Source organism: Cavia porcellus, unplaced genomic scaffold (genome assembly GCF_034190915.1).
Source record: "Cavia porcellus strain 051 isolate PalLab524CR breed Dunkin Hartley unplaced genomic scaffold, mCavPor4.1 scaffold_5, whole genome shotgun sequence".
NCBI lineage: Eukaryota > Metazoa > Chordata > Mammalia > Rodentia > Caviidae > Cavia > Cavia porcellus.
This window is the reverse complement of record NW_026947488.1, coordinates 48,701,785-48,717,045: the sequence shown is the minus strand read 5'-3', so window position 1 is coordinate 48,717,045 and position 15,261 is coordinate 48,701,785. Positions and strand designations below refer to the sequence as shown.

Below are 15,261 nucleotides of genomic sequence, written 5' to 3'. Positions count from 1 at the left end.
CCCAACAGGGAACCCCAACATTCCCAAACCTCGGCGAATCCTGCGCTCAGCCTGGGGTAGCAACCCTTATTTCCGAGGTTCCTATTCATACACACAGGTGGGCTCCAGCGGGGCAGACGTGGAGAAGCTGGCCAAGCCGCTGCCCTACACGGAGAGCTCCAAGACTGCGGTGAGCGGGGTGGGGTGCAGTGAGGAGGGCCTGGGGGTGTCTGGGAGTCCTGTGCAGGCAACAGTGATTGAGTAGCTCCTGAAAGACAAAACAAGAGATCGTGTAGTTAACATCTGGAAGAAAAAGTGAAGCCCAATTAAACTTTAAGTGCTTTTTTGAAGTTCTGAAAACTGTGGCCAGTATGGTAGCCATTAGCCACATGTAATTCAGTTAATTGGAATTTAAATGAATTAAAAATGAGCACCTTGGAGGCAGTAGTTACAGTAGTTACATTTTAAGTTCAGTAGCCACCTGGGCCTGTTGGCTGCTATATTGGATTACAAAGCAAAGAATATCTTCAGTGTCATAGAATGTTCAGCGCCAATTCAATGGAAATGTTTTCCCAATGTATTTTAGAAAATAAAATTGAGAATACTGCCCTACCCAAAATTACTCAACTATACACTAAAAAAATAGTAAATTGGAGAGAAAGGTGTATTTTTACTCCAGTGAAAATTTTTGCCCACCAAGTGTACACATACAATAAATGTCAAAATCCCAACAGAGGTATATTTAAAATAATTCTTGACTAATTGGTGAAGCAGATTTTGTTAACCAAGGTGCACTGTGTCTGCCTGACTATACTTAGAGGGAGAAGGAGAGAAGTCCCCTTGCTGCCACCACCACCGTTTTCATAAAAAGCAAAGCTCTTGTCGCCTGCCTTGGGACTGTGCATTAACAAAAAGCAAAGCCAAATGAGAGTAACTGGCTTCTGCAGACGGAGGTTCACTCTACATGCAAAAGGAAATCTGCAGGACAGTGTCAGGACCTGGCATCCATAGCACCTGGCTTCTTTCCCCAGGGCCACCTTGTGGTCCCAGAGGGCTGCAGAGGCTCTGGCTCTTCCAAGTGCATCTTAGGCTGGAGGGAGGAGGAACTCTGAATGGTCACTGGGGGATCCCTTGGAGTGGAGACACGGTCCCTGTGCCACAGTGCACTTGAAGCTCCTTGGCCAGAACTTAGTGACAGGACTAAGAGGCTGGGCCATGCATGCCATGTTAGCTGGGACCACACTGGATCTAGCTGGAAACCAAGGTTTTCTTACTGAGAAAGAGAGCGTAGTGGACCTGGGTGTGGGCAGCTGGCACTTTGCTGCCATGCACCGCTTTCTGTGGCTTCCTTGTGGGAGGGTTTGGCCCACCTGCAGACCTGCTGGGTTAAGCCCTCTGTCTTCCGTCGGGATCTGTGGTGAGGCCTTGGCATGGGCATGTGGAGGCACCAGGACGAAGGTCACATATAGGCCTGGGATGCAAGGATTTGAACTTCGCTGGGCCCCAGCTACACAGCCTGATCTCTTGAGGCTGAATTTGACTGCAACAGAATTTTCACTGTCTGTCTGTGGGGTGCATTTTTGCCCCCACTCTTCCCTCAGTCCCAGTGTCCTTTGCCCGTTTCACCCAGCATCCTCTGCGAAGCAGTCCAAAGTTCCTGTCCTCTGGGAAGCTTTGGGGGATCTTCAAGCACTAGGCTGCTTTTCTAGGCTTTCAGCATCTCACCCAAACACCCATCATATCCTGTATGACACTGTTTAGTAACTGGGTTTCGTGTCTGGCTTCCCCACCAGCACAGAAGCACCACAAAGCACCAGGCTGGTCACCTTTTATCATCCAAGTGCCCAGAACAGTCCCTGGACCTTAATAGGGGCTCCATAAAGGTTTGTTAAATTACCACCTAACATTACTGAGTGGGTATGTTCTTCCAGGTGTGTAGATGTGTGATTTCACTTCATCCCTACAACCAGCTGCAGAAGGAGGTAGCATCCACCCATTGGGCAGATGAGAAAACCAAGGTTTAGGGAGGGTAATCCACTTGCCCCAAGCTCACCATCAAGAGGCACACATAGCCTTTGAGACTGCAGAACCAAGACTTGTGACAGCCCCAGGACAGGAAGGCCTGAGGCCTGGATGTCTGGGGGAAGAGCCGGGAAGATGGCCAGGGGTGACAGCTCCTCGGCATGTGGAAGCCGCGGTGCCTGGATCCAGCTGCGGCTGACTCCTCCCTGGTCTGCAGGAGGGATGGTGTTCCGGGCAGATAGGGAGCCCTTGGGCTCTGCTGCTCGCACCCTGACCTCCTCTTCCCCTTGTCCCCAGCCCATGCAGGTGCTGTTCTCGGGCGAGGCCACCCACCGCAAGTACTATTCCACCACCCATGGTGCTCTGTTGTCCGGCCAGCGCGAGGCCGCGCGTCTTATTGAGATGTACCGAGAGCTCTTCCAGCAGGGGCCTTGAGGGCTTCGCGCCCCTTCTGGAACCACTAACTCAGGACTGCCAGGCCCTACCCTGGCCCCTGTGTGTTCCTAGCTTCCTAATCTTCTGTAGAATGGATTTCGACCTGACCTTTCGTAGGGCTACACCCTAGCTGGCGTCAGACCTGGCCCTCCTGTAGCTTTTCCTCCTCTCCAGGCCAGGCGGTGACCAGACAGGGTGATTGATTTACCTCTGTGCTGGGACACTGACCTCCCTTTCCTGTCCTCCTGCCACCTCCACCCTTCTTATTGCAAGTGCCTTCAATACTTTACATTTTGGGATAATAAAAAAGGTGATCCTTCTTGCAATCCTTGTTTTGCTCCTGGGTTTTCCTGGGCCTCTGTGTGTGTTTGAATCACTTCTCTGCCAAGTGGAAGATGGCAGGGAAACCGTGGTCCAGCTGTGCCCCCAGAAGGGAAGGTGCCCGTGTTCACTGGAGGGGGCGGCTCCTCACCCCACTCTGTGGCTGTGGAGAGACTGCTCCAGAATACTGGCCCTTCCCTGCCCAGGCCCACTCCTTCAGGATAGACCGTGTCTGCCACTGGCCTCTTTGCCTGACTTCTCAAGAGCGTTCTCTGAACAGACGACAAGCTGTTCAGAGCGAAGGTGAGTCCTGAGGGTGAGTCCTATGGGTGAGTCCCATGGGTGAGTTCCCTGGGTGGCCCTTAGTGGCTCCGTGCCAGTCTGAGGTGCTCATTATTAATCTGTCCTTGGTCATGGGGTGGGGGATCTGGCCTTTGGGCAGGCTTCTTTTCACAGTGGAGGTGCCGCAGGAATGCACCTTCCATGCTCCCTGGTACCTGGGTTTCCCCACCAATGGCAATGGCACTGACAGAAGCAGCCCTGTGACATGAATCTGTGGGGAGGAAGCAGATGGGTTCCCAGGACCATAGGCAGAGGAACTGTGAAGGACTCTGCTGGGGGAGGCCCGGGCGTCCTTTGTGGGTGATTGACATTGAGGGGACCCAGGAATGGGAAAGAAGGGGAGAGAATGGTTCACTTAGTGCCAGCTGCCGGCAATCACCAGCCACATGGACTCTGGATTTGCTGTGACACCAGCGGCAGCCAAGGACAGTGGTAAACCCCAGGGTGAGCGCAGGCTTGGAGTTCACTTGCGTGCCCGGCATCCCTAAGGTGGTGGTGGCACTGAGCCTCGTGCCGAGATCTGCCTGACACCCCAGTGCTCTCACATTCTTTTGTGCTGTACTTGGTGAAAAGAGGTTGGCAGCACCAAAACAACAACAACAACAACAACAACAACAACAACAACCACCACCACCAAAAAACCCCCGAGGCCGTTGCCAGAGAAAGCAGGCCTGGGCACAGCTGCACAGGAGGCTGCGTGGTGAGTTCTGAGGCTGGCCGTGTGCCTGCCAGCACTTCCACTCCTGGTTTCCATCCAAGAGAAATCTGAATGCAGATGCCCACCCAAAGTACGTACCAAAGTGGTCACAGCCCTGGAGTTCATAATAGCTGGAAACTGGAAACAGCCCAGATGTCCACCGGCGAAGAATGGGTGAACTGTAGTACATTCATGCAGGGGAACACTACACAGCAAAGGAATAAAGGAAATGGCTCTTAGTGACAACGTGGACTCATCTAGAAGTGTGACGGAAGAAGCCAGAAGGCTATGTCCTTGCTCAAGGACCTGTAAAACTCATCTATGGCGTTAGCAAGGAGCAGATGGGGGGTAATTAATAGCAGTTAATGCATACGTAGAATTAATGGTAGAAATGCATTAAGTTGTATGCTAAAGGTTTATGTCTTTCTGTGTGTGACTCAGTTTGAATCTTTCAGAGCCCACAGACACCCTGCCCACCCTCCCACCCCAAAGCGTGGCTGTGTTGGCCTCCATCTCTTGCTCCTTACAGCAGAGATGATGCATCCTGAGAGCAGATAAAGGCCGCAGGGACCCACTTGCCCTCCACTGGTGGCCTGCTGATAAGACCTGACCTTGATTTCGCTGTTTTACCGAATGTCACTGTTTGTCACCTCCATTTCCTGTCTCCGTCATCCTCTCTGTGGTTGTAACCGTGTCAAGGAGGTGGTGAGCAGTTCATGACAGCAGGTTCCCAGAAGGACCTACGTGTGATTGTGCAGGGCCCCACAGCTTAGAGAGGCTGCAGTGAGCAATCCCCGGAGGGAGATGGGGAACCCTCGGGACTCACGGGAGAGCAAGTGTAGGGGGGGTGCTGGTGAGTTTGCGCAGGCGGCACCCCCTCCAGGGTGCTGCCTCCACGTGGAGTTGCGTATCGTGGGTGGTGTATTACCCCAAAAAGCAGAGATGATACAGATGAACAAGGAAGAGCAAGACCCCTTCAGAAGGCTCCTGGGTGTACTGGGAACTCAGGATGTGTGCCACAGGGCAACCAAGTTTCTGAGGCAGACCCTTCTCAGGACGGGCAGACCCACTGGTGGAAGCCCAAGGGGCTCTTTATAATGCAGGCTGCTCAGGCCCACACCTGTGCCAACACTGTCACGCAGTTCCCCTGGGCTGGTGGAGCTCACCCGGAGAAGTGACTTTCCCAGCATGGGATTCGGTGTGGAACTGGCTACGTGATTTTCTGTGCTGTGGGTGTCAGGGAATCCATGGTCAAAGTGTGCAGAGTGGCTTTGTGGAAGCCTCAGAAATCCTGCTGCTGGGGTCCTGGGGCCCTTCACACTGTCTGTCTCTGCCCTCGCTGTTTGGTGACAGGTGAGTAGTATGTGCCCAGGGCTACCTGGAGCGCCTGTCCCACTCATAGTAAGAGTAAGAGTGGACCACTTCTGCATGGAGTCACTGCATTGGCTTTCTGTTACTAGGGCAAAATACCTGAGACCATTAACTTCAGAGAAGGAAGGACTTATTTTGGCTCACGGTTCCAGGAGTTTCAGTCCATGGTTTCTTGGCCCTGTTGCTTTTGGGTTGGGTGGCACAGTGCAGAGGTGTGTGATGGAGGAGGTTTGTTTACATCATAAGGGCAGTGAGCAGAGAAATGGGAGGAGGTTGAAGGCACAATATCTTCTTCAGGGGCTCACCCTCAGTGATCCATCTTATTTCCACTAGGTGCGACCCCTGAGAGTCACGCAGTCATGTCCATCCCAGTTCATGACCTTGTGGTCACTTTACGACCTTCTTCTCATTTCTGAGTTACTACAGTGTCCCTTCCAGAGCCACGAGCTGCTGCTTTCTGTTTCCCATAGTGTCACATGTGGGAGGTAAGCTTTACAAGTGGGTCTCTGGGTTTTGCCAGAGCCAGACTGTAGTCACCCTGCATTTACATGGGCCTGTTGGGATGCGCTCAGGGGTGACCCTGTGATGCAGTGAGGCAGGCTGCTGGCTCAGCTGTTGAAAATCGCTTGTCTAATTAATGGTCTGCCCAAGTTAATGGTAGTTACAAGAGGCTGGTTTTCTCATAATGACTGGCTAGGCTGTTTCTTTCTTTTCTTGTCTTCTTTCTTGAGACTGGATCTCACTGTGCAGTTCAGGCTGACTTTGAATTCACTGTGTAGCCGAGGCTGGCCTCAAACTTGCAATGATCCTGCTGCCTCGGCCTCCTAAATCCTGGGATTATAGGCCTGTGCCACCACACCCCAATAGGCTGTTGCCCTGTGGCTGTGGTATAGGGCAATCCACGAACACAGGAAAAGTTGTTGCTTTGCTAAGGAGACCAGAACATCCAAAGGATGTTGTGGTGTGGAAGGAGTTGGTCACTGCCCTGTTTCATACCGTTTAACTGAAATTGGATAGATACTAAAGCTGCGCTCACAGGTAGTGGTGGTTTTTTGACACTGGTTTTGTCAAATCAGGAGTTTTCAGAGGAAGGGAAAGATGTTGGGACAATTTTATCTCTGCAAACTCTGTTTCTGAAACTTTGATCTGTTGGGTAGGGTGCCCCCTCTACATTTCCCCACAGACCCAACTCTTCCTTCTCGTCTTAGATCTGCTACCCCCCACCCCCAACACTAGGCACTTGAGGGTCACGCAGTCATGTCCATCCCAGTTCATGAACTTGTGGTCACTTTAGGACTTTCTTCTCATTTCTGAGTTACCACCGTGTCCCTTCCAGAGCCATGAGCTGTTGCTTCCCTCCTTTTGTTTAATTGAGTTTGGATTCAGTTGTTCTTGGGATTGGTCCTGACTAATTAGAATTGGTTCAGGAACTGGGGTTTTATATTTGGTTTGTCATTTCACTTGGTCTGTTTGCTACACCTTCACCTCTCTTGACCCTTGTTCTCTTCACACCAACCAGCATAATCTCAGTCAAGGATGAAACAGAGCTATGGCTGAGAGACCACCAGGTGCTCAGGAGAAAAACACAGCCAAACCTGCTGGCCAAAATGAAGCGAAGCAAACTGCACAGCATGACACTGCCTGCAGGGTCTTTCTGAGGGCTTAGCGTGTCCAATGCAGAACTTTTGCCTCTGTTCCTTCCCAGATCTAACCTGTACCCCTAGTCTTCTCCATTGGAGTAAGTGGTGCCACCCCTGGGCTTGGGGCAGCACCCGAGTCAGTATGACCCCTCACTCACATTCTGCATCTGGTCATCAGATTTGTCACCAGTGAGTCTTACTGGCCTAGATCTGATCACTTCGCTCCTCTCTGAGCTGCTTCTTGCATCTCTGCCCTGATGGCTGCCCAGACTCCTAGGTGATGTCCTGTCTTCCGCACCTGCCCCTTAGTCTGTTTGCAGGAGTGGTCTTTTCAAGATGTCAGTGGAGCCACGCTCTCTCGTTGGTTTCTACTGATAGCAGTGGCGTAGGGACCAAAGATGATGTCCAGCGCTCTGTGTGGTCTGTCCCCTCTCTTCCCCTTGGCCTTGGCTGTCTTCTTTGTCCTGAAACCCCACTCTCCTTGTTTGCAAGGCTCTTCCCTTCCTCTTTCTGATCCCTACTCTGATGTCTCTTCTGAAGGCGTGGGAGGACTTCCTTGAGCATCATGTTTTTATAACCCTCATTTTAATGTTTCTTCTCCCACCTAGTTTTTCACAGCCCTTTTTGGTGTTTATTTGCTTATTTACGTGTTTGCCTATCCCTCCTCCCACTACAGTGGAAGTTCTGTGCTCCCTGCTGTGTATCCCGTGTGTACAAAATAGTGGTGGGCACAACACTTGCAGAATGAACGAGCAAGGGGATGAAGATGCCGGCTTTGAGATTCTGTAGTTTGTATGTGGATCCCCACTGTCTGAAGTCATGTGTTCCTAGGTGGGCTTTTGGGAGGTCTGGATCTAGGGTGTGTGATGCTCATCACTGGATTAGTCCACTCGTGGGTTTAGATCCAAGTGTGACATTGGGAGGTGAAGCATGAGAGAGGAGGTGGTCACTGGGAGGGTCCAGCCCCTCCTCCTCCCTTGGTCTCTCTCTCTCTGCTTCCCCACAGCCATGGCACGGGCTGTTTTTCCTCTTCCAGGCCTCCTTACCTGCCTGCCTTGGAGCCAGCCGACTATGGACTGGAGCTTCTACGAATTGAGAGCCAAAATAAACCTCTCCGCTTTCAAATTGTGTGTTGGGTATTGTGTCTCAGTAATAAAAAGTAACTACGACATGCTGCCACCCTGGAGACCCACCCTCAGGGCTGGTTGGCAGGCCTGTGGGCCCCCCTTGTTTGCCATCTCCCCTTAGACCTTGGACACTGCCCCCAACTGCTGCCTCACACGACGTTCGAGCCACCTGGACATCACTTCCTCACCAACTGACACACTCTCCAGCCTTCTCGCCCCTCCTGTGGATTTCCTTCTGATGCAGTGGGATGGAGCTTCTGCCTCTCTTCAGGGACCCTGCCCTGTGCATTCCATGCCCAAACGCAGTGCCTCTGCCGTGACTCTCCTCTCCATCTTTCTGTTCCAGACTTCCCGTGTGCATTTCAATATGCTCCTGGCTTTCCCATCACCCACACTCTTACCACTACCTTCCATTGCTAATCCAGCCTCATGTAGCATTTTCTAGACTTCTGCTTTCTGTCTTCTGACTGTCCTTGCCTTAGTAGTTGTTGCTGGGGATCCTATACGTGGAGAGGTAGAAAGAGAGAGAGAGAGAGAGAGAGAGAGAGAGAGAGAGAGAGAGAGAGAGAGAGAGAGAGAGAGAGAGAGACAGACAGACAGACCAAATTGTCTCACCTCGAGGGACCTGGCATAAATCCCACCTGAATCTCTGCCACATAGTATGCACGAAACCATGTCCTCTGGCGCCACCTGCTGGCCATAGGGGAACACAAACCCCTTGTTGCGCTGAACCCGTGTCCTAGATTGTCTGTGCTTTTCATAATTCCAACAAGTGAACAAATAATCAGACAAGCAAACAAACTACAGGGCTTCCCTGTTGACCCCTAAGACTAGATATTTGGTTTGTCATTTATCCTTTTTGTTTACTTGTCAGATGTTCAGTGATTTTCTTTTTATATGCCAGGCTCTTGCGCTGAGAAAGTTTAACTATGTATGCTTCAAGAAAGAAGTTTAAGAAAACAATAAAAAGACATGTGATCATGTCTTGTTCCCCAAAGTTGTGGGCTGTGTATGTAATACCTATATGCGTGGGAACAGTAATATAGGTGCAAGGAATAAATCTTAGGGATAAATATATCCACTGTGTCCCGTTAAATCTGGCTTCCTCTGCAAGGAAAGCTGTCCTAAGAGGAAAATTAATAGCGTGGAGGACAATAGGACAAGTCAAATAATCTAATGTTGGACCTCAAACTTCTAGAAAAAGAACAAATCAAGCCCAAAGCTCATATAAGGGAGGAAATTATAAAGACCAGAACAGAATAATGCAGCTGAGACTAAGAAAATAATACAAAAAGTAAATAAATTGAAGAGCTGTTTCTTTGAAAGAGCAAATAAGATCAACAAATTCTTAGCCAACCTTATAAAAAAAAGGAAAGGAAAGACTCAAATCCATGCAATTAAGAATGAAAAGGGCGAAATCACAACAGATTCTGTGGAACTCCAGACACTCATGAATAATTACTTTGAGATTCTAATAAGATAGAAATCACAGAAGAAATGGACAGATTCCTAGCTATATATGAGTTAGCAAAGTTGAATCCAGAAGATATAAAATTTCTTTTCTTTTCTTTTTTGTCTTTTTGAGACAAGGTCTCGCTATGCAGTTCAGGCTGGCCTTGAGCTCACTTTGTAGCCCAGGCTGGTCTCGAACTCACAACGATCCTCCTGCCTCAACCTCCCGAGTGCTGGGATTACAGGCATGAGCCACCATGCTTGGCTTAGAAGATATAAAATTTCTAAATAACCCAGTATCAGTCAATGGCTTTAAAAATGTAATTAAAAACTTACCAACAAAGAAAAGTTCACGTCCTAATGGATTCACTGCTGAATTCTACTGGAAATTTAGAGATAATGCTATAATGCTTTTATTTGTCAAACTCTTTAATGAAATTGAAAGGGAAATAATACTCTCAAAGTCATTCTTGGAAGCAAAGATTATCCTGATACCAAAACCAGAAAAGATGCAACTAAAAAAGAGAACTACAGGCCAGTCTTCCTAATGAACATAGATGCACAAATCCTCAACAAGATACTGGCAAACAAAGTACAATAAATCATCAAGAAGATTATGCACCATGTCCAAGGAGGATTCATCCCAGGGACGCAGGAAAGGTTTAACATATGCAAATCAATAAATGTAATATACCATATTAACAAAACAAAGGACAAAATCCATGTGGTCATCTCAATAGATGCAGAAAATGTGTTTCACAAAGTACGACACCTATTCATGATAAAAAAAAACTTACAGAAAATTGGAATAGATGATCTTTATCTCAACCTGATAAAATCTCTCTATGACATACCAACAGCCAACATCATACTAAATGGTGAAAAATTGAAGGCTTTTTCTCTAAAGTCAAGACAAGGATGGTCACTGTCACAACTCTTATTAAATATAGTTCTGGAAATATTAGCTAGATCAATTAGACAATAAATGAATAAAGACAGGAAAGAAAGAAATTAAATTATCTTTATTGCAGATGACATGATACTGTGCATAGAAGACCCCAAAGACTCCACCAAAAGGTTTCTAGATTTGATAAACAGGGTCGCCTGCATAGCTAGACACAAAGTCGACACTCAAAAACCAATAGCCTTACTGTACACAAATAACGAACTCACGGAAGAGAAATTAGGGAAACCACACCTTTATAATAGTGTTGAAAAAAATGAAGTACTTAGGAATCAACTTTAACCAAGGAAGCAAAGATCTCTCCCTCTATTGAAAACTACAGTACTCTGAAAAAGAATATCAAACAGAATCTCAGAAAGTGGAATTCAGCACCTGTTGTTGGGTAGAAAGAACTCACATAGTAAAATGGCTGTGTTCCCAAAAATGTTATACAGTTTTAATGCAATCTCAATCAAAATACCATTAGCATTCCTCACAGAACTAAAGAATAAAATTCACTTGGAAACAGAAGAGACCTAGAAAGTAAAAACAATTCTGGGTGACAAAGGCAAGTCAGGGGCATCACAATCCCTGATGTGAAACTACACCACAGAACTACTGTGACAAAAACAGCATGGCAAAAAAAAAATAGGCCTGAGGATCATGGAACAGATTAGAAGAAGTAGAAACAACTCCAGACACACTTGGCCACCTTATCTTTGACAAAAGGGCCAAACATGTTCGCTGGAAAAAGACATGCTTTTCAGTAAATAGTGCTGGAAAAGCTGGCTTTCTACATGCTGAAAACTAAAACTAGGCTCATATCTATCACCATGCACTAAACTAAAATCAAAATAGGTCAGAGATCTAAATATTATAACAGAAACACCAAATATGCTAGAAGAGAGAATAGGTAGAACTCTTGAAGACATAGGTCTAGGCAAATACCTCAGGATCAAAACCCTGACTGTCTGGGAAATACTACAAAAAACCAACAACTGGGACCTCATCTTATTAACAAGCTTTTTCACAGCAAAAGAAATCACCACCAGAGTGAAGAGACAACCTACAAAGTGGGAAAAATCTTAGCCAGTTGTTTTTCAGACAAAGAACTGATATCTAGAACTATAAAGAATTGAAAACAACCGGTCCCCCCAGATCTAAAGACCCAATAAAAAATGGGCATCTGAAATGAATGACACTTTCAGAACAAGTAGAAATGGCAAGTGAATACATGAAACAATGTTCCACGTCACTGGTCACTGGAGAGAAGCAAATTAAAACAGCGTAGAGACATTTATAGCTAAATGGATGAAGCTTGAGACCTTTAAGTGAAATAAATGGGACACGCATGTGTAAATATTGCATTGTCTCTCTGTGTGAGAGACAAAGTGAGGAAGAGCCAAAATGTAAACTAGATATTGTGAAATAGGAAGTAGCTGTCAAAAGGAAAGGGAAGTGAGGAAGAGGAAAGGAAAAGAAAAAATCAGGAAAAAAGGATAGAATGGAAACAAAGCTTTGTAAATAAAGCGGGGGAGAGGAGCTGAAAAGGGGAGGCAAATGGGAAAAAAAGAACTAAGATCTGTCATGTAGAGGGACAAATTCCCTGTATCTAAATTGTACCAGTGAACTTAGTTTAAAACATAAAATATTTCACTTTCACAAAAAATCTGATTTCCTCATAGTGACAAAACAAGGTCCAATAATAATAATAATAATACTAATAATAATACTAATAATAATACTAATACAGCTGGGCTTGGTGGCGCACGCCTGTAATCCCAGCACCTGGGAGGCTGAGGCAGGTGGGTTGTTGCAAGCTCGAGACCGGCCTGGGCTACAAAGTGAGCCCAAAGCCAACCTGAACTGCATAGCAAGACCCTGGTCTCAAAGAGACAAAAATAAAAAAGTAAATAAATAAATAAGAAGGAACTTATCCATTGGAACATAATCATAGTACACTGATCATGAGAGTTCATGTTAATGGATTTAGTACTTCCCTATGTGTATCAGTCAGGGGATATCAGAGAAACAGATGTATCACAAGATATACAAATGTATATGAAAGTACAATATTGGCTTACAGTGGTCAGCCACAGAGTCGGATGAGGGAACGTGAGAGGGTGTCTGCTCGCTGGAGGCTGACGGGGGCGGCCCAGGGCTGGAGCTCACTGCAGTGTCCCATGCAAGTCCTTATCAGAAGGCTCACGGGTCTGCCACAGAACACTGAAGAGTCTTCTATGGAAGACTGAAGAGTCTGTGAGGAACGCTGAAGAGTCCCAGGCAGAAGCTGAACGATCTGCTCCAGAAGCCGGGAGATGACTCTAAGGCGAAGGTGAAGACCGGAGCTCCTCTGAAGAAGCAGCAGTCTTCCCTCCTCATTTGCCTCGGTTGTGTGCAGGCTGCTCCCCTGGGGTGGGTGCAGCACTCACGCCATCTGCCTGCCCTCCTCTTGCACAGGGGAGGATGTTACAACTAAGGCCCGTGGGCCCCTGCCGAGTCACGTCAGCTTCTGACCTTCTCACATTGACACTGTGAACAGTATCCTAGAATGGTAAGAGCTTGACTTCAAAAGACCATCCACCTTTCTATCAACCCAGCTGCTTCTGGGTGGTGAGGATCGTGGTAGGAGCAGTGAATCCCGTGAGCGTGAGCCTTCTGCCTCATTCCTTTGTCTGTGAAATGTGTTCCTTGGTCAGAGGCAATGCTATATGGAATTCCATGATGGTGGATACAGCATTCTGTGGGTCCACGGATGGTAGTTTCAGCAGAAGCATTACATGCAGCAAAGGCAAAGCTATATCTAAAATACATGTCTATGCCAGTGAGGACAAAGTGCAGTCCCTTCCATGATGGAAGTGGCCCAATACAATCAACCTGCCACCAGGTCACAGGTTGATAAGCCGGGGAATGGTGCCATATCAGGGAGTCAGTGCTGGCCTCTGCATACTGGGCATTCAGCAGTGGCTGTAGCCAGATCAGCCTTGGAGAGTGGGACTCCATGCTGCTGAGCCCATGCACGTCTCCATCCCTGCCAACATGGCCACACTGTTCAGGACCCACTGGGCAATGACTGGGATGGCTGAAGAAGGTTGCCCACTATCCACAGAATGAGTCATCTTATCTACTTGATTACTAAAGTCCTCCAGCTGATGTCACCTTTTGGTGACATCAGCATTTACATGGGGAACAAATATTTTTACATCCTCTGCCCACATGGAGAGGTCTACCCACATGCTTCTGCTCCAAATATTTTTGTCACTAATTTTCCAGCTGTGCTCTTTCTAAGTTCCTGAGCATAGAGCAGGGCATTGGCTACAGCCCATGAATTAGTACACAGTTGCACATCTAGACATTTCTCCTGCCAGGCAAAATGTACTAGTAAGTGCGCTGCCTGAAGTTCCGCCCACTGGGATGATTTCCCTTCACCGCTGCCCTTTAGAGATGACCCAGAAAGGGACTGTCATGCTGCAGCTGCCCACTTGCAGGTGGTGCCTGCGTAGTGTGCAGGGTCATCTATAAACCAGGCCCTCACTTTCTTGTCCTCTGACAGCTGATCGTGTGGTACACCCCCCAAGGCCATAGGTGCATGCTGGGAAACAGAAGGCAGTATTTATGGCTAGAAGCCATAGGTATCTGGGCAACTTCCTCAAGTAATTTATTTGTACCTTCTGGACCTGCTCTGGCTGGATCATGACTATACCATTTCCATTTAATGATGGACTGTTGGTGTGCACATCCAACCTTATGACCTGGTGGATCAGGCAATGCCTAGGCCATGATAGACAACTCAGGTTGCATGGTGACCTGGTGTCCCATGGTCCAGTGCTCAGTTTCCACTAAGGCCACAGGCTGTTTTTCAAAGGGAAAGCAGTTGTCTGTATCTGTAGATGATGGCAGAGCCTTGCTCCAAAAAATCCTAAAGGCTTCTTCTGCAGTTCACCTATGGGGGCTGCCAGAGACTCCAAACAGCATCTCTGCCTGCCACTAACACCTCAAGTACCATTGGATCTGCTGGATCCTATGGCCCCAGAGGCAGAGCGGCCTGCACAGTGGCCTGGATCTGCTGCAGAGCCTTTTCTTGTTCTGGACCCCACTGAAAACTAGCAGCTTTCTGAGTCATGGTTAATGGGCCAGGGCAGGACGCCTAGGTGAGGAATGTGTTGCCTCCAAAATCCAAATAACTGCACAGGTAGCCTCTTTTTTGATTGCAGGGGAGCCAGATGCAACAACTTATCTTTTGCCTTAGAAGGGATATCTCTACATGCTCCACACCACTGGGCTCCTAGATATTTCACTGCGGTAGGAGGACCTTGAATTTTTGTTGGATTTATTTCCCATCCTCTGGTTCACAAATGCTGTACCAACAAATCCAGAGTGGTTGCTCCCTCCTGCTCACTAGGCCCAATCAGCATAACATCATCAGTGTAATGGACAGTGTGATACATGTGGGAGAGAAAGGCAATCAAGATCCCTATGAGCTTCATTGCGACACAGTGACCAATATCCTAGAATGGTAATGGCGTGTCCTCTACACCAGGATGTAGAGCTGCTGAGTCACTCAGTTAAGCCTCTAGATTTCCCAAGTTGACCCGACATATAAATGGATACAAAGCTTTGTAAACAAAGAGGGGAAGAGGGGTTGAAAAGAGGGGAAATGAATGGGAAAAAGAACTAAGAAATATCATCTAGAGCTACAAATTCCTTATAATGAATATGGGCATTATATATATCTGAATATTTAAAAAATAAGATATTTTGCTTCCACAAAAAATCTGGTTTCCTCATGGTGACAAAACAATGTCCCAATATAATAATAATAAAATAATAAAAAGTAACTGACCCATTGGAACATAATCACAGTACACTGATCATGAGAGTACCTGATTATGGATTTTGTACCTCCCCATATAACCAGCACCTGGAGTAAGA

At 47.5% G+C, this 15,261-nt stretch overlaps 1 protein-coding gene and 1 long non-coding RNA gene across 7 annotated transcripts in view; one reads left to right on the top strand and one right to left on the bottom strand.

Annotated features, from left to right (window-relative positions):
• Smox (spermine oxidase) overlaps positions 1 to 2,762 on the top strand; it is a 36,926-nt gene extending 34,164 nt beyond the window's left edge. For 5 of the 6 annotated variants that reach the window (XM_063248744.1, XM_063248746.1, XM_063248742.1 and 2 more), the window contains 2 exons: positions 9 to 169; positions 2,299 to 2,762. In XM_063248744.1, coding sequence (XP_063104814.1) covers positions 9 to 169; positions 2,299 to 2,436 — 299 coding nt within the window. In that variant the 3' untranslated portion in view covers positions 2,437 to 2,762. Of the gene's footprint in view, positions 1 to 8; positions 170 to 1,772; positions 1,863 to 2,298 lie in introns of all 6 variants that reach the window. The other variant, XM_063248747.1, reaches the window with a different exon arrangement.
• Positions 164 to 5,357, bottom strand: LOC134476076 (uncharacterized). The gene is made up of 3 exons (XR_010047525.1): positions 5,267 to 5,357; positions 3,896 to 4,001; positions 164 to 247 (listed from the first exon to the last, which is right to left on the bottom strand). It is a non-coding gene; the product is annotated as an uncharacterized LOC134476076 (long non-coding RNA).
• Positions 5,358 to 15,261: the final 9,904 nt, after the last annotated feature.